The 19,094-nt window shown below is 41.2% G+C and overlaps 2 protein-coding genes across 3 annotated transcripts; both read right to left on the reverse strand.

Annotated features, from left to right (window-relative positions):
- Positions 1-2,802: 2,802 nt before the first annotated feature.
- On the reverse strand, positions 2,803-5,662 carry LOC143324844 (calcium homeostasis modulator protein 5-like). The gene is made up of 2 exons (XM_076737607.1): positions 4,979-5,662; positions 2,803-3,532 (listed from the first exon to the last, which is right to left on the reverse strand). Exons 1-2 carry the CDS (start codon positions 5,519-5,521, stop codon positions 3,143-3,145), a joined length of 933 nt encoding a protein of 310 aa, XP_076593722.1. The 5' UTR covers positions 5,522-5,662; the 3' UTR covers positions 2,803-3,142.
- Positions 5,663-8,610: 2,948 nt separating this feature from the next.
- On the reverse strand, positions 8,611-11,090 carry calhm6 (calcium homeostasis modulator family member 6). Of its 2 annotated transcripts, none has more exons than XM_076737931.1 (2): positions 10,462-11,090; positions 8,611-9,231 (listed from the first exon to the last, which is right to left on the reverse strand). In XM_076737931.1, the coding sequence occupies exons 1-2, from the start codon at positions 11,005-11,007 to the stop codon at positions 8,797-8,799; spliced, it is 981 nt and encodes a 326-aa protein (XP_076594046.1). In that variant the 5' UTR covers positions 11,008-11,090; the 3' UTR covers positions 8,611-8,796. The 2 variants fall into 2 exon arrangements, with proteins under 2 accessions (XP_076594046.1, XP_076594047.1); XM_076737932.1 differs by having other exon boundaries at positions 8,617-9,231; positions 10,612-11,090.
- Between the last annotated feature and the right edge of the window lie 8,004 nt (positions 11,091-19,094).

Below are 19,094 nucleotides of genomic sequence, written 5' to 3' on the forward strand. Positions count from 1 at the left end.
GAGTACAAAATATAACAATATAAATATATATACACAAGTCTGTTTTTTTGTTTGTTGTGCCTATGTCAATGTGACAAGATGAGGCAGAAGTGGAGTGTGAAGAGTGACGGGGGGGTTCCGGGCCTTGTTCATAAGGCTGACAGCAGACAGGAAAAAACTGTTCTTGTGGCGTGAGGTTTTGGTCCTGATGGACCGCAGCCTCCTGCCAGAGGGGAGTGCCTCAAAGAGTTTGTGTCCGGGGTGAGAGGGATCAGCCACAATCTTTTCTGCACGTCTCAGGGTCCGAATGACATGCTGCAGTCTGCCCTTGTCCTTGGCGGTGGCAGCAGCGTACCAGATGGTGATGGAGGAGGTGAGGATGGACTCAATGATGGCTGTGTAGAAGTGCACCATCATTGTCTTTGGCAGGCTGAATTTCTTCAGCTGGCGTAGGAAGTACATCCTCTGCTGTGCTTTCTTGATGAGGGACCTGATGTTCGGCTTCCACTTGAAGTCCTGGGAGATGATTGTTCCCAGGAAGCGGAAAGACTCCACAGTGTCAATAGTGGAGTCACAGAGGGTGATGGGGACAGGTGAGGCTGAGTTCTTCCTGTTGTCCACAACCATCTCCACTGTCTTTAGAGCGTTGAGCTCCAAGTTGTTCTGGTTGCACCAGGTCACCAGATGGTCAAGCTCCTACCATTCGGCAGACTCGTCTGCGGCGGGATGTAAACGCCGACCAGAATGAATGAAGCGAACTCACGGGGTGAATAAAAAAGCTTACAGTTAATGGTGAAAGATTCCAGGTCAGGAGAACAGTGCTGCTGGATCACTGTCACGTCAACCACTGTTGATGTAGAAACAGATTCTTCCACCTTTAGTTTTGCTGGAAAGTTCCGTGTCTCTGTCCGTGCGGTGGAGTTGGAAGCCAGCCAGCTCCAGCGCAGAGTCTGGTATTAATCCACAGAGCCACGTCTCGATGAAGCACAAAACCGCAGATGAAGAAAAGTCCTTGTTTTTACCCAACAGCAGTTGCAATTCCTCCAGTTTGTTGGGCAATGAACGCATGTTAGAGAGAAATATTCCTGGTAATGCCGTGCGTAATCCGCGCTGGCGAAGGCACATGAGCGTGCTGGCCCATTTTCCTTTCCTCTGGTGCTGAAAAAACTTCCCCTTGCCACCTCCTCCTGATCCCTAGCCTTTTCCGTCACGGCCAGGTGTGTCTCTTGAAGAAAGACAATTTTGGACTGTAAGTCTTTTAACCTCCCAAACACCTGTTTAATCTTTTTGGTTTTTTGCAACCCTCTGCAGTTCCAGGATGTAATCTTAACTTCTAGCCCACTGGTCATCTCTTACTACTTCAAATGGACCTCCCATGACTAAGTGCAAAAAGATACCTTCAACCAACCAGAACATTATGAAAAACACAGATGTTTCTGAATACCACCAACTGAAAACACTATACAAAATATAAACCCCTGAGCCCACGGATTGCCCCCCCCCCCCCCCCCCCCCCCGCTGTATACTCCAGTATAGCTAGAGACGACTCCACACCCAGTAAGGAATAGTCAAGCCTCATCCCATTTAGTCTCTCTCCCTCCTTGTTTGTCCAATAATAATAATAATAATGAGATATATATATATTTCTAAATATTATGTTAATGTGTCTCTGTCTGAGGTCTCTGTGTTGTCCAAGCTTTAGACCTTTGCACGCCTAACTGTACAGAAGGCCTGTGATAGAAAATTCCCTCACACTTGACAGGGCACCTGGAACTCTCCACAGCAAAGGCTCGACTCCCTCCCTCATGATTGCACTCACGCAACCGGTTGTCTAACCTATCCCCTTAACAAATCCCGAGCTTAAGTTTCTCGTTTCAACCTGCTTTGGCTGCCAGCGACCTGAACTCCATGGAGTACTCCGCCACAGACTGAGGTCCTTGACAGAGATCCATGAGTCAGGCCGAGGCATTGCCGAAATGATCTGGATGATCAAAAACAGATTTAAATTGCCCAATGAAAGTATCAAAACTTAGACCCTCAAACCCCTGCTGCCACGTGCCTTCACCCACCTCTGAGTAATCCAATCAGGAAGAAAATTTTCGCCTGATCGGGGCAAAAGATTGGGGACGTTGGGAAAAAATGAGCCAGCACTGCATTAAAAGTCCTTGACACTCTAAATCACCTGAAAAAGGTTCAGGATTAGAGATGGGGATATCTCGAGTGGGGCTAAGGTCCGCTGGAAACTCACACACAGCACATACACAGACAATCATAACAACCATAATAACAACACACAGTATAACAGTGGTTCTCAAATGGGGGTAAGCGTGCCCCTGGGGGTACTTGAGATTTTATAGTATATAGATTTTAAGTATATATTTAAAAATAAAAGTGTTATAGAAAAATAGAAGTGTTATATGAGTTCATACACTGAATTTTATACTCAGGCTAGTATTCAATTTCATCATCCTAAAAAAAAAAAAGTCTCCCCTATACCAGGATGGTATGACCCAACTTGGCACATGGCATTACCTACCGCCTTGACATCTCAACTAATGGAGACGTGGTTAAAGCGGAGCAGCAGTGCTGCTGAAAACACAGAGGAACAAGTGACAAAGAAGGCTAAATCACAACCAGCAAAATTCCGACAGCATTTGGAAGAATATGTTCTAAAGAGAGGACACTTTAAGTTGATGATTATTTTTTATGTGCATACATCTTTATTTAAAACTAAGTTAATTATTTCTCTTTTTTAAGAAGTCTACAGTTATTTTTTTATATTTTTATTTCCAAAAAGAATGCAATGTTGCAGTAAAAGTGCACGGTTACAAAGTTTAATATATCAGACACTGACAGTGTTTCACTACTTTTTTTTTAATTTATTTTTCAACCAAAATGCTTTGTGGTGGTTATGGAGTACTTGGCTGAAAAAATGTTTTACAGAGGGTACATCACTGAAAAAAGGTTGAGAACCACTGCTTTAGAGTAACACACTGAAAGGCAGCCTTGTCAGTGAGTAAGCAGCCAACTTATACTCAGTCAAACTTGCATATACTGTCTATAGACTTAGAGCTAAATATCAATAGTGATAAGTATCTAATCTCTCTCTCTTCACCATGTTTTATTCACCAACAAAAATGGCAAACAGACACATCATTCTCGTCTAGCTCATCTCTATTCCATCCTCTAAGTCCATGACAGGTCTCTTCTCTGATGTGAAGTCCCTGTCTGTCTTCTCCACATAACGCTGCAGGGTGCTGTAATACTGCTCACTTCTGGTAAAGGTGTAGAGTGCAGAAATCTCCTCCCATGCCTTGTGGTTGGGGAAAGGGAATGGATTAGGGTCCTTATTCTCAAAGAAGCTCTGCAGGTTTCTCTCAGCCAGCTTGGTCGCATATTCCACAGCAAAGGCATCAAAGCGCTCCTTCTCTCTTTCCACATAGCGTTTCCAGAATGTGAGTTGCAGGAAGCTGACTTTGGAGCGACAGTTCGTGTAGCAGGTACCCAGGAGGCCCATGATGGCAGCAATAATGATGATACACCAGCCAAGGATCTGCAGACATAGAAGAATGTTAGGAACTGATACTCACTATGAAATCCCACTATGGAATATATATATTTGTTAACCCTAACCCTAACCCCTAACCCTGTTGTTTAGTAGTTCCACTTTTAACGTCCTTTATACTGGTAATGGTGCTTGAAGGCTAAAGGCTAATGGTATAATTTTACACTCAAGCTGCAGGGCATTATCGTTGAGTTGTCTATTATATTAACATTTACCAACATCTAAAGTATTTAATCACAAAAGCAGTAATCATTAGTGTTTTTCTAGGATTTTATTCTTGTTAGGGTGTAAAAGCATTACAAAATAATCCTAACTGTAATATGAAACTTTAACTAATTTATCTTAACTAAAGGTCCACTTTCTAGTTTGTTATCTGAATTTTGAATAAAAACCCAGTATCAGCCTAATGTGTGATGGTTTGTCCTAAAGCCTGTGTGTGTGTGTGTGTGTGTGTGTGTGTGTGTGTGTGTGTGTGTGTGTGTGTGTGTGTGTGTGCGTGCGCGCGTGTGTGTGTGTGTGCGTGCATGTGTGTGTGTGTGTGTGTGTGTGTGTTACTCATATTGTAAGAACAAATGTGTCACAGCCAAATTGTGAGAACTCATCTTGCATATGGGGACAAAAGTCCCCATAATGTAAATCATTACATTTTAGGGTGAAGACTTGATTTAAGGTTGAGATGGAGGATAGCACTGCAAGTCCCTAACAGACCAGTGGTCAGAATACCAAACCTCCAGGATGCCCCAAAATCCAGTGTTTCAGGAGCTTGACTAATGTAAGGGATCACTTGCCCTCTGCTGCTTAGGTCCCCCTACTTTATGGAAGTTTAATACAAAATCACTGGACTAACCCTTTGTCTCATTTACAGACTTCCAAGAACGCACTGACTCAGATTCAGAAACTTTTATTGATCCCTGCAGGTAAATTGTTTTGTTGTACAAAAAGAAAAAAAGTAAGAAGTATACAAGTATACAAATTACTATAAAGATGACATACCATAATACTAACAGTAATGTAATTTTATCACCTGAGTTTTTGTGACAGTGAAGCATTACTCAGATAATTATGACATTCTGTCCCTCCACTAAACACATCCAACACAGCTGTCCTACATCTGTCTTGTAGCACAGTTCAGACTGCATCACTGCACATCAGATATGCTAAAAAAAATGAATGCTCACACAGAGCCAGATGTGTAAATGAAATGGACTGCATTTATCTTGTGCTTTTCCAGTCTACTTTGACCACTCAAAGCACTTTACAACACATGCCACATTCAGCCATTCACACACACACTTACACACGGATGACACAGCATCAGAAGCAATTTGGGGTTCAGTATCTTGCCCAAGAACACATGCAGACTGGAGGAGCTGGGGATCGAATCACCGATCTTCTAATTGGTGGATGACACACTCTACCTCTTGAATCACTTACCTGTGACTGGGCCCTCAACATTAGTAACAGCTCCATGCGCTCATCACTGGACAGTTTGGACCGGTCACAGGGCACTCGGGCCAGCTCCTCCTGACACTTCAAGGTCTTGTTTTTACAGAACAGATCCACCACCAGGTTATCAGCAAGACCACTGACAGCACACTCATAAAAGGTCCCATTGAGCAGGGCCACAGAGAGCCACATTATAGGAGCCACACAAGCCCCAGTGAAGATGCTCATGAACACCCTGAGGCAGCTGAAGCAGTTCCCTCGGGGGCAAAGCTTCATTGGATTGAGGCAGCAGCCAGTGTAGAGCCTCCACAGCCTGGTGCTAAAGAAGAGACCAAAGACCAGCAGCACAGCAGCTGGGCCGAGCAGGAAAGTCAGCCCGTAGGTGAAGTTCTGGTCGTGATTGCATGGGCACTGAAAAGAAACCATGGAGAAGACTCGTTCCCCACCTATTGTCAGTAAAGCCATGAAACTGTAGCCAATGGTGGCTTTCTGGTTCATGAAGAAACGCAGAACAGTCTGGAAGTTGTCCATAGTGCCAGCAGAGAAGTTTTAGACACAGTCCAGCAGAAATTAAACAAAGTGAAAAACAAGTTCAGTGTCTATCCAGCCTGCAGTCATTCCCTGGTTGCTTGTTTTTCACAGCTGAAGACAAAACACAGCTGCCAAGCCTGTTTGTGCCCCTCCCTGTAGCTGTCTGTCTTCTCTTTGGGCTCATCCCACAGTCACTCTGATGCTCCCTCCCACCCAATGCCTATCTACTCCCACTCTCAAGGAAAGTCCCTCCTGCTCAGCTAAAAGGGAAAGTACAGTCCTAGTGGTTTAAAGTTACAGCTTCACTTCCTTTTCTATGTTCACATTTACGTCCCTCATTGCAAAAAAGTAAGATGAAATATCTGAAATGAAGGCATTATATGCTTGTTTTTCATCTGACAAGATATATCCTCTTACCAGGTAGTTTTTATGTTAGAACATTTCACGTGTTTCAAGCTTTTTTGTCCTTGATTAGCTTAATAATATAACACTATACTGAGATTTTTTACTGGTTCCGAGCAACTCAGTGTTTGAAACTATAATTTAGAGAAATATAAAGCTGTTTGATCACAGTAACACAGTACAAAACTGCTTTGTCCAAGTTGGAATTTATTCAGTATTCAGACAAATGTACAGGTTTTTATTCTCGCTGCACTATTTCTAAGATAACTTAGAGTTCTTTGAGACTCTTTGAGACACACTTTTTACATGTTTTAAAAATCTTAGTAAATGAAATTTTCTGTTGTATCGGCAGGTAATTTTGCTTATATTAAGCAATACTTCGCCACAATTTATGAAATTTTTTCTTGTTTTTGAGAGTTGTGTTTATACAGTGTATTACTTCCGTTTCCAGCTCTAACTGTGTTCAGAAAGTAGTTTGCAAAAATCCTGCTGATTGAGTTTTTATGACTTGTGTCCTTGTGTGGCCTTTGACAGTGATGTGAAGTCAGGAATGCAGCCTGAAATAAACAAATATGAAAAGAACTGAAACTGTGTCATGCTCCTATTTCTATTCACTTTTACGTGGAGTGGTCATTCATTTATATCTAATGAGAAGGATGACAACTTAGGCCAGACATAAAAAAATATTTCTATTTCATGCACTGGTCAATTTTGAGATTTTATCTTTCAGATTAGTGGAAAGAAAATGTCCATAATACACATTTAGGTGTTTATTTTAGTTCCAATCTCTGTAAATTTATGCAAACTTAGCTATGTAATTGGTATGCTTAATTAGGTAATGCATCATTTGCATATTTAAACCTAAAAACCCTGTAAAACCTTGTAATACAAAATCAACTAGGGTTGGTTAAAAATGTTACCCTATTCACCTGTAGTGACTTGCCTTGATTTGCTTCTCTCTATGTGCAGAACCAACAAAAAAGTCTCAATTCCACATCAGCAACATGCATTCAACAAGGATAAAATCAATCATGTTAATCTGGAATGACAAAACATGCAAAGAGGTGAAACATACATACAGTAAATCATGCAGAACAAGGGCATTCATTCATTCTATTGAAGTGTTTCCATAGAGGACACACTAGTGTTGCAGAGACACAGTCAGCATCAGCAGCAGAGAGTGAAATAAAGAAGTCATCACATCCTCTTGGTGGTATTTCTGTTCCATTCCCACAACAGTGATTTCTCAAACTAAAGCACTCTGAGTGCATTAAACAGGAAGCTGTGAAACATCCTCTATGCCTATGAATCACATCATTATCTACTGGTACTAACACCACCATTAAAGTCATTAGTTTGCCTTATTGATGTTTTGCAATGACTGTGTACAGGGTGTCACATGTTTAAATAAATAACATAATTTCTCAAATGATGCACACATGCTGACTGTGTGCATGTATGTATGCAGTCTAAGTAAGCACGGGAAGTGGTCAGGTGGTGAAGATGACACATTTCCAGTTCAAAACCACACAGATATGATAAACAAGTCATTTGGTGCACATTAGGCGCACATGAATCAAACTTTGTTCAGACATTCATGGTTTTTAATGACTTTCATGATTCTGGGACTTCTCATCTAGCACCATTGTGACGTTGACAATTTTGGTTTTGTGTAAAATATCTTAACTGCATTGAAACTGAACTGAAATTTGGTTCAGTCACTCATGTTGCCCTCATGATAATTTTTTTAATCAGAGGGACAATCCCCTTTATTCGTCACACAGATACATATCATGCCCACACACGGCCATGCACTGGTGAAATTTAACTTCCGCCTTTAACCCATCCTGGTCGTCCTTCCTCCGCGGCAGACCAGGAGCGGTGGGCTGCCATCAACCGGCGCCCGGGGACCCAGTTCCTTTGTCACCATTGGTCAGGTGGTGATCTTCTTGCATGTTTTTAGTGGGGGTATATTTTATGGAGGATACCCCAGGTGAACACGGGGAGAACATGCAAACTCCACACAGAAAGGCCACACCGAAGGCATGGTGGAGGACACACCCCCGGTGCCCACAGCGAGATCCGAACCCGGGACCTTCTTGCTGTGAGGCGACAGTGTTGCCACCGTGCCACCGTGCCACCCGGTGGTAAAATAACTTTGTTGATCTCTTAACTTGTACATCTAGTGCCATCATCTGGTCAGATTTTCAATTTCTATAATACTTGATTATTATCAAATACATCAGTCTCAGCCAACTGTTGAGGTTGTGGATAAGGAGGCAGAGCAGTTGTCCTTTAAGGTTCGCAGCTCGCAAGTCCTCCTGTCAAAGTGTTCTTGGGCAAGACACTGAACAATGATGGTCTGACTAACTCTTTACATAATAACTTGCTGGCATCAGTGTGTGTGTGTGTGTGTGTGTGTGTGTGTGCACCTGTATTACTCACATTGTGGAGATAGAAGTATGGGCATCAGCTGTTGGACATTCAGTGATATGTTAAAATAAAGCAGACACTGATGGCCATGGTTTGATGGAATCTGAAGGCATTTCAGATTCAACTCTGTTTGTATTTTCCAAATACAATACAATTTCTTTGTTATATAATTTCTCTCTGCTTCAATCAGACGCAAATTGTGGTCAGCTATGTCCAATGAAGATTTTTTATTTTGTTTTTTAATCATCCATGGTATTTTCAGGAACACATGTTACACACATTCATTGGGTATTCATCTCTCACTGCCCCTTGGCTCTTTGAATTAACTGCTCAGAGCCACACCTGCACCTGCACCTGCAGTCAACTAACATTACATATTATTATTTATCTGCAAACTGGTCTAACCCTAATACAAACATCAAATGAGGCTGAAAACCTCTTCATAGTGCCACACTGCCATCATCCACAAAAGAAAGAACAGCAGGGTTGTCGTCTGCAGGCTCGCTTGACTTGACCGAAGCCATCCTCATCATACCATTGTCAGTCTCCTGGCAGGTCTCCACATACCGATGTATGGTGCTATAATACTGTTCTTTGGTGTTGAACTTATAGAGGGAGGAGATCTTCTCCCAGTCTTTGTTGGGTGGGGTGATGATTTTTTCAGGTGGTGTCCGGTTGAAGAAGCATTTCAGATTCCTCTCAGCAAGGTCTTTAGCATGCTTAGTAGTGTATGAATCAATCATATTGCTCTCCTCGTGGGTATACGCCCTCCAGAATTTGAGCTGCAGGTAGCTGATGGGGGAGGTGCACCGAGCCACACAGGTCAGCAGCAGGTTGGACAACATGATGGAGGCAATCAGCAGCCAGCCCAGAATCTGTGGTTATCATTTACACAAAGTATGGGTTTATAGTCAGGTATAGGAGATGTTATTTGTCGCTGAATTTCAGAATTGAAGGACTGTAAGAATAGGTAAATGCATGTAAATATAGTGTGAGATAAGAGCATGTCAAATCAATAAAATAAACTCAAAATTGCACAGGAAAAAACCCTCAAATATTGAATATGAACTCACATTGCAAAAGGACAGATGTGCCAGCTTCCGCCAGTGGTAGATCATTACACCACTGCATTTCCTTTGTTTCAACATCTACTCTTCTTTTTGAATAAGGGATACAGGTGGGATAGTGTTTTATTTTTATTGTGTATTTGCTTGTTTTAAGGACCTGCACTCTCTCTTCCTGTTCCCTCTCAGGTCTTCCGGCTAACCAAAGGAAGCAAATGCCACAGCTGTGGCAAACTGGAATAGTTAGAGGACCAGTCTACAAAGGACTGGAGCGATGAGCAGTTCCAGACTGTTCTTAATTAAAAATCCTGATGTGTTGTCTGCTCTTTCCCTTACTGAGGTGCTCTACCCAAGGTACAAAAGAGCAAATTTCAACTTTCAAGTTCACATTTCTTATACAAGATTTCAGTAGTTATTCTCCATACTTATGTTGACATGTCATCATTCACCTAATGTCACTAGTTGGGTGGAATCTGCAGCATTGCATCATTATATAATTTCTACTGTATAATAAACGTATTATTAAACTAAACATATTATTATTATTATTAGTAGTAGTAGTAGTAGTACTAGTAGTAGTAGTATTACTTTAATGGATTATCACAAGTGATATCAACTTTAAAGACAACGTGATGTCATTGTGGTTAGATTTCACTTTATTATCAGAATATTTTTATGGGATTTTTCTTGTGTTCCATACATAGCAAAACGAAACATTCAACCAAACAAAAAACAAATATTATAAATATATATTACAGCAACTTCTATACAGGCCTACTGCAAATTCCGTAATTTTATATCTGTATTATTGTACTGTAATTATAATACAGTACCAGTTATATATCTGTGTGTGTGTGTGTGTGTGTGTGTGTGTGTGTGTGTGTAGTATAACCTGATCATACCATGAATTCATCAAAAGGTTGAAGCATTTTAACTACTTTGTTAACTCTAGTCTCATTTAATTTAATAAAATAAAGTTGCCCTTGCTAGAAGACATGTGTTTAAGGGCAAGAAGCAGAACAGGAGCACACCAGCACTGACCTGAGACTGAGCTCTTAGGGTGAGTAGAACACTCTCTCTGTCAGCCTGCAGGACACTGGTGCCACTCATACAGGGGAAACTGTAGAGCTCCCTCTGACATTGGACGAGAGAGTTCTTATCTCCACACAGATGCCTGCTGTAAGCACTCACATTGGTCCCGGTCATTGCACACTCATAGTAGTTCCCATTGAGCAGAGCCACGGCAATCCAGCTGGTAGGTGCCACCAGCGCAGTAGTGCTGATCTGGGCAAAGACCATCCCGGTGGCACAAAGCCTCCTCCAGCGGCACAGCTTGGCCCTGTGCTGGCATAGACCCGTGGACAACTTCCATGTCTTCTTATTCAGGATGTAACCCAGCAGTAGCAGAGCTAGAGCAGGCACCAGCAGGAACACCATGCCATACAGGAAGTTCAGTTCATTGCAGGGGCACCTGAACACCACCGAGGAGAAGATCTGCTCCCCTCCTACTGTCAACAGGGCAACCACCCCGAAACCAAGATTGGTTTGTTTGTTGGCAATATTCACAACCGTCTTAAACTTATCCATCTCTGACTGCTGTGTGGCAGACTGGCTGTTTTCAAACGATCACGCTTTCACTTCCACCTTTTTAGATGTGCCTGTTGTCGTCACCACTGAGTCACTTCCCTTTCCAACCACCAGTGCCCACAGATATCTAAGTCTGACGCTGGGGACATTCCAAGATTCTCAGAACGTTATTTTTGTGAAGCTGAAGTGTATGGTGTAGTTAAGATTGAAATTGGCCATTACACACACACACACAGTTTTCATCACTTTTGGGTACATAAAGACTGATATTAATTTCCTGGAGACTTACCCAAACCATAACCATAAGCAATACTTGCTTAACCAAAACCTAACCTACCCTAATCTCAACCCCAGTCTTCACCCTAAAATGTAATGATTTACATTATGAGTGTGTGTGTGTATAAAACAGTACATAGACCAGACTGACAAATACAGGTACTTCATGAAACAACACAGCCACACATGTTCACCAACAGTGTCATGCCCTACAACATCATATCTCCTCCTCCATGCTCACTTTGGGAATCTCACACGCAGATACCATCTGTTCGCCCTCTATTTTTCTCACAAACACAGAGGTTGGAACCAAAAATCTCAAAATTAGACTCATCAGACCAAAGTGCAGATTTCCTCTGGTCTAATGTCCATTCCTTGTCTTTCTTTGCCCAAGAAATTCTCTTCATCTTGTTGGTTGGTCTCCCTCAGTAGTGGTTTCTTTGCAGTAATTGGACAATGAAAGCTTGATTCATGCAGTCTCCTCTGATGTATATGATAGATGTATCTGGCTCTGTGAAGTGCCATTAATTGCCAATTACTGAGGCTGGTGACTGCAATGAACCCTCAGTTTCATCATCGCGTTTCATGCTTTTTGCAGATTTTTGCAGATGAAGACCATCTGACAACGTAAAACTTTGTAAAAAGGAGATTCCAATCAATTTCTTACCTTATTGTAAATAAAACTGCAGTAGCTTGACAAGAGAATGATTAAATGTCTCACACTAAGGAACCTTGCATTTAGCTGATCTCACACATTTCTTGTGTTTTGGTAAATGCCACTGTACATACCAATGTTAACAGCAGCCCTGTTCGTGCACATGGCAACCAGCTTTGTCATCCAGGCATTCAAGCCTGCATCATGGAAGAGCTCAGTGTAATTTGGTGAAAATATTACTATGTTTGTGGTCTACTTACTACACTACACTGTCTTGCACTGGCAAAAGTGCATTTCTTTCCTGAGAGGAACTGAAGGCGTACCTGTTTGGGTACAGTACTTGCAAATGCTGATACAGGTCCTGGAAGAGGTGTTGGTGGAGAGGAATGGGCAGAGGAGATAACGGGAGAGATGGAGTTGTGGGTAAACCACTTTTAAAAGTACATTTCCACAAAGAAATATGTTTGCTAATACTTAAACAATCCTGGCCACACACTGGCTAAAGTGAAGTATCATACTGACAACCAGTCTAACTGATCACCAGCAGAGGGTATACTTAAAGAAACATTTGGCTACAGCCCATACATATCTGATAACAATGATAACAATAAATTACAACAAATACATCTTATACTAAAATGAATAATGCTGATTTCTCCTGTGAGGGCCGTATTCCCGGATGGGTGGCTCATAATGGTATGTCTGCTGGCAGATTTAATGGTATTTCCAGGATATGCTCACCAAGCAACGTCTGAAAAATGTTTAGCCCCAGCTGACTTCCCCCATCTGTGTTTCCTGCTAATCCCATAAAGAACTGCTGCTTTTCTAACTAGAAGCTCAGTAAAAGGTTCCAAAAAACAGAGAAGAAGTTTGACCAGTGGTGAATGTGATCAGAGAGAGAGAGCAGAAAATGAAAACAACTGAACAAAAGTGAAAAAGTACCATTACTAAGGCTACCATCTGCAGTGCTACCTTGAAATATACCTGTCAGCAAGTGAATATAAACGTATTTAATCATTCGTTATTTCTTAACGATATTGTTTGAAGCAGAAACATATATTTTACAAGATATCAAAAGTTTTCATCCTATTTGAAAAATCTATATATAATTTGGAAGTGTTATTTCTTATGTGCTAAAAATCAACTCTATTTTCACTTAGGTTAAAAATGCGCTTTTCCTTGTTCTTTTATTCATCAAAACCACCACCATTTTCAGCTTTGAAGCAAAGGTACCATAAAACGCTGCTTTTTTGTGTGTAAATCACTAATGGGCACAACTATTTTTGACATTTTTCCAGTATTATGCAAGCGTGCTTTGGCTGGCAGTCACAAAAACAGTGGCTCCATTTACAGAAACAGTAAATTTGACCTTGAAAACTAATTCAAACTTAACAGAAAGAAATTCAGATTTGTCTTTCCACTGTTCTAACAATCACCACCAACTGTTTCAGTCAATTTCTCGAGTTTGATGTGAAGCTATCCGGAGAGGAGTGAGAGGGAAGGTTGACATCAGAGAAGCAGCAGGGGAAAACAGCGTGTAGAGTGAAAATATTTTCACATCTAACTCAAGAAATTATTTCACAGTACAATATCACGGGAAAAATATTTCTTACTTAAATGAATTACCAGATAATGGAAACCCTGATTCCATATTCTGTTAGCTCTCAAAGATCTCAAAAAGATCTAACTGACTTGGTTTGAGACTGAGGTTGGATTGTTCATAAGATTATGGCCATCTTTTATCAGTGCTGCTATGAGATGGGCACATTTTGCCATACTGTTATATGTCATCACCTTGTTAAAATAATTGCCTAAGTCAAAAACTCCTTATGATGCTGCCACCTCCTGTAAAAGTTTTCTTAAAACCTTGAAAAAATGACTTAGGCGATGATGATGTGTTTATTAATTACATACTTTCATATTTTCAAATAGACTGTCAGTGTGTTCCACTATGCACACACACAGCTGTTGCATAGGTTTTATAAAAGTAAATTGTAGACCGCAATCGGCTGGCGACCGGTTCAGGGTGTACCCCGCCTCTCGCCCATTGCCGGCTGGGATAGGCTCCAGCCCCCCACAACCCCGAAAGGGATACGCGGGTATAGAAGATGAATGAATGAATGAAATTGTAGACCTAGGCTATATATCCTCTAAATATATTTCAATATGATCAGAAATAAAGTTTGTCCCATTATTATACAAACAGGAAATTGTAGAAACAGGAAATTGTTTGGATGGGTATTTCCGGGAATCCTTTTCTGTGAGATTAAGACCTAGTTCGAACCCTGCTAAAAATCCGTGGCAAAAGAGCCGTGGCAAAGCACGCTGGACCACTGAGGGTCCTGGCCAGACTGCAACTACAACAGCAAAAGCTAGATACCATGATAAGCACCTTGGTATACTCTAGGTGAGGTCCTCACAGAGAGTGCACCAAGCACCAAATACAGCACAGAACTAGTAGTCATATACCTGAGATATGACTGAACAAAGGTTGACGTGAAGGACCAGGAGGTGGCCACACAGATGTCCTTACCTGAGACACCCCTGAAAGGTGCCGTCTATGACACGATGCTTCTAGTGGAGCGTAAGGCCTCTGTGAATATATTTGCTAAGGCATGTGTGTGTGGCACCCATCCAGCCCCCACCCCCATAATATCAGATGAGAGATATCTCTAATTCTAATTAAGACTAACTCAACTAATTGTAGTTGTAGTTGTAAAACACACTTCATTTAAATGCAACATAAACTAAATACATTACTTACAAAAAGTTAGGGATATTTGGCTTTTGGTTGAAATTTATGGAAAATGTAAAAAGTTCACGCTACAGTGATATTATATCATTAAGTAGCGCATTTAAGTAGAAGCATGCAATGGTGATTTCCTCATCTCAAAACAATTTATTGAAACAAAAGCCAGCAACAGTGGTGGGTATACCACAACAAAAAATGTCAATGTCTCAATAACATGTCATGTGCCTTTGAGCATCAATTACAGCTTGACAACGACGTCTTATGCTGTTTACAAGTCGACTTATTGTCTGCTGAGGCATGGCATCTCACTCTTCTTGAAGGCTCTCTAAGCTCAGTGGCCACTTCCCTCTGAAAACATCTTGTTTGAAGCTTCGCAATGGCGAGGTACTGTTGATCAATTGTTAGGTGTCATCTTGGTCTCATGATGTCAAAATGTGAACAGCATGATGAAGAGGACTGTTAAAATAATTGAACCAGGAAATTTATTGGTAAATTCATGGATCAAAAGTCTGTTGTGAATTTTGGTGTTCAGCTCCTTGTTAGAGAACAGCAAGTTGTGCAAAAAGTACTTAAACATTGTAGGGGAATTACCTCTAAATTAATGTTACATTCGTTAGTAAGACTCAGGGCACCAACCTTCCTCAGCTAAGAAGGATTTTGTATATTATATCTGTTAATGCTGATGTAGTGAACGAATGAAGCAACAGTAGATCAGTCTGATAATCTAAGGCGTAAACTCTCAGTACAGGGATTGCTTATATCCAGCTCAAAAGGACACCGTCGGACAATGACTTGTATGCAAAAGATTATTTATTAAACACAATAATGAAATGAATATGAATCATGGATAATACGATAGATTATATGGATGATATAGATTAACACAAACACTGCACAGAGGAACTTATGGCAAGAGAATGGTAAAATGAGTTTGGCGATAGTGAGAAGTAGGTTTTAAAGGGAAATGGGGACGCGAATATGAAGTTAATTTGTTGAATGAACGATTTAGAGAATTTAGACAAATTAACAATATCTCAACCTCACGGACCAACCCTTATTCAAAACCGCTTAAATATGCCTACTTTGTCAGCGACGTTCCTAGATGTCTGCTCCGAACTGACACGAAGAGGCTCTGCGTCACTGTCCGTCACTCTGATCTGCACAACCGTCTGCCAGACGAATCAAGCGAACCACTGATGAGAGCTGGTGCTGGACAGGGATGTCTAGGGAGCTGAGGGTCTTCGGTGTCGGTTACAGACGAGGAACGGCTTCCGATGGTTATTTAACCCAGACCAGCGGGTCAGCAGCAGGCTACCGGTCTTCGGTGCGGTCAGTTAGTTGTTGGCCGTTTGGCAAGGCTTTTGATTACTAATAATAAGATTGAGAAACTCTTCGATGGCCGGTCGAAAATGTCTTCAAAATTATTATTACTTTAACAACAAAAATAGGAATTATGCGGCTTGGCGTGGCGAGCAAAAATGAAAGTTTCATGAAGATTAGAAAAGTGCGTTTTCTGCAGAATTAAATCAGGCCACTCTGTGTAGCTGTGAGCAGCAACAAAAAGACTGAGAAAACGACCGAGCGGAAAAATACTTGAAAACTAAAGACAAAGAACTTAACACAAAATTAGACTAACTGAAAGAAAGGAAAAACAAGAAGTAGACTGAAGGAAAAGCTGAACAAGACTTGAACTGAAGTCCGCTATGCGCGACTAACTTTTTCATCGCTCCAGGGCGTGTCTAATCAATAGGACGTCATGCATGTAGGATGGTTCGCAGACGCGCAACGTGATTTCAAAATGAAATGATTATTGCTATTATGGTTACTTATTAATAAATGTATCCTGCTAAGCACATTCAACCTAACTGCTATGAACCTCTAGATGGCGGTATGGTTACATGGTAGAAACTCAGAGAAAACCTTTGAAATAGTTTAATTCACAGTTTCGTCATTCTGTAAGTTAGAAAAACCAGGAAAGCATTGTTATTGTACAGATCACGAGCTTAGCAATGTAATAACATCTACAGTTAAATCAAACATTGAGATTTGGTTAATTTGGTAGGTTAAGCAAAAAGGCACACAGACATACAGAACAGTTTGCTTCAGGAATGTTTAATTTACAATCCATCAGCATTATCTGGTTTGAAGATTCCTTTGAGACATGGCATTCGTCCATCCAGGCAGTTTTATTGTCCTTAACTCCCATGGGCTATCAAGAAAGAGTTAGCACCTCAATGAGAACGTCTTGACCAGATGTAAATTAGAAGTAAAATTGTTATCAGTGACTCTTGTTGCCCTGAGTGTGAGAAGAGGTCTCTAAACCAGACATCCTGTCTCTGCCTGAGTTCACACCTTCCTGTGAACTTTCCAGATGGTCAATAACTCTTAAAAGTCTGATTGTTTTATCACTACACCTCTCCTGAGCAATGCAAAGAGGGGAGAAGAGGGTCAGCTACAGACCAGTTCTGCTACAACATTGAACAGTTGGACATGTGCACTCAAAAGTTTAGAGAAGGTCAAATTAAAATCACCAGTAAAGGTTATAGTGCATTTTAGGTCGAATATCCCTAACTTTCTGTGAGCAGTGTAAAATTTCACCAAAATCATCTCTTTCTACTGTTTTCATCACCAGCTCTGATTTGGTCAAAATAAACCCCACCGATGGATTCAGGAAGCACTTCACCAGTGGGTGGCTCCTCACGATGAAGCTCTCCACACCATCGTGGCCCATTGTAATAGCAGCTGACAAAAAACCCCAGAGAGGATGCAGCATGAGGGCTTTTGAAAAGTCCTTGCAGGAAATACAGGATGCCCGGCAGAGGGCATGAACATAGACTGAGGTCTCTGGCCTTGCACCAGTCTGCAAACACCAGACCACCTGTTAAAAGGAAGTTTTTCCTCATCACTGTTGCCAAGTGCTTGTTCATGAGGGAATTGTTGGGTCTCTGTAGATAAAAGAGATATGGAAAGTGTCCTGAGACAGCTTCTGTTGTGATTTGATGCTATATAAGTAAAATTGAATTGAATTTAACCAGTTGTGTGGGTTTACACTTTCCGCAGCCTTGTCGGGTCTAGCCTCTCACCTCTCTCAGTCTTGGAAGTGGCTGGCCAGCATGGCAGTGGTTTCTGCAGGGTTGTGTATATCTGTCTGGCTTGGGCTGCACGTAGAGAGGAATGATGGTAAACAACCAGCCAAAGTGACAAGAGTCAATGATGGAGTGGGGGTTTGCATGCCAGTTGTCTGGAACACAGCCTGGCTGCTGTAGTGTTTTTGTTGTCAGTGCATGTGAAAGTGGGTGGGTTCCCTATGCAAACAAATTAACCTCTATATCTCCACAAGTATCCATTCAAATGCTACCAAAATTTACAGACATTCTCCAGATGGTAGATATCAAGAGATTCAAACAGAGATCAGATCAGTCACATGGTGAATATGGAGTGATATTCAAAATCTTGCTGTCATTTGTACTGTATGCACAACATTTCACCAAAATATTAATACACTCAAGAAAAGCAGGTTAAAGTGATTTTTTTCAAGTTCAGCTTCTTCACTAACGAGCCAGTGGGTAGGGTTGGAAAGGAAGTCAGGAAACTACTTGCGCCTAGTTCACTGTCACTGACTCTCACTCTCAGTGACTTCAACGTAGTACTTGATCATTTGTGGGCAGAACTATGTTAATATTTAATATGAACTGCTGTCAATAATAGCCATGTTATTTTGATGGTCTTGTGGCCTGAACATTTCTGCTGTAACAAAAGGGCCACCCATTCAAACCCAGCCTGGCACCAAGGTGTGAGCATTTCCATGTTTTTGCCCATCTGTTGTGAACTCTTGTGGTTTAAAAGTTGACATACCATTTTTCTCTGCTTAAAGTGTTTTTGCAGCAAAAACCTGAAAGCAAAGACCTAGAAACACCAAAAATTGGCAGGTGGGTTGTGAATTCCACTCACTACAGTATAATGACACTTACTCAAGGTGACGCTGTAATAATCAAGTTTACATTTTCACGATGATCTCAAATGACTTGGCCTAGAGGCCAATTGTTTCATCATTTTAGTCTTTCAAGACTTCTGCATCTGGTCTTCAAATCTAAAAATGTAAAATTTTGCATTTTTTTGCAATCTGCTTGGACCCAAATTTTACAGCTTGCAGCTATATTTTACCTTGTTGTAGTGGCAAGCCAAGAAGACAACACAAGGCAGACATGAAGAACAGGCAAGTATGCCAATAGTAATACGTTAGCATTTTCAGCAAGAGTACATCTTTAAATAAAATCAGTCTTTTCTCTAATTAGCATTCTCACAGCAGTAATTTTGTAGGAAAAAATGTGTCAGAAACCTGCACAGAATTGCTTAGCAATTTGTTGTTTTAAGTGTGAGCAATATCCCTCCAGGACACACTGG

Source organism: Chaetodon auriga, chromosome 8, assembly GCF_051107435.1.
Source record: "Chaetodon auriga isolate fChaAug3 chromosome 8, fChaAug3.hap1, whole genome shotgun sequence".
NCBI classification, from domain to species: Eukaryota; Metazoa; Chordata; class Actinopteri; order Chaetodontiformes; family Chaetodontidae; genus Chaetodon; species Chaetodon auriga.

What these genes read in the sequence shown, in the direction of transcription:
- LOC143324844 (XM_076737607.1), bottom strand. Translation starts at nt 5,521, where the DNA reads ATGGACAACTTCCAGACTGTTCTGCGTTTCTTCATGAACCAGAAAGCC. An exon ending in TGTTGAGGGCCCAGTCACAG is followed by an intron (nt 3,533 to 4,978) that starts GTAAGTGATTCA and finishes CTATGTCTGCAG; the next exon opens with ATCCTTGGCTGGTGTATCAT.
- calhm6 (XM_076737931.1), bottom strand. Translation starts at nt 11,007, where the DNA reads ATGGATAAGTTTAAGACGGTTGTGAATATTGCCAACAAACAAACCAAT. An exon ending in CCCTAAGAGCTCAGTCTCAG is followed by an intron (nt 9,232 to 10,461) that starts GTCAGTGCTGGT and finishes TGATAACCACAG; the next exon opens with ATTCTGGGCTGGCTGCTGAT.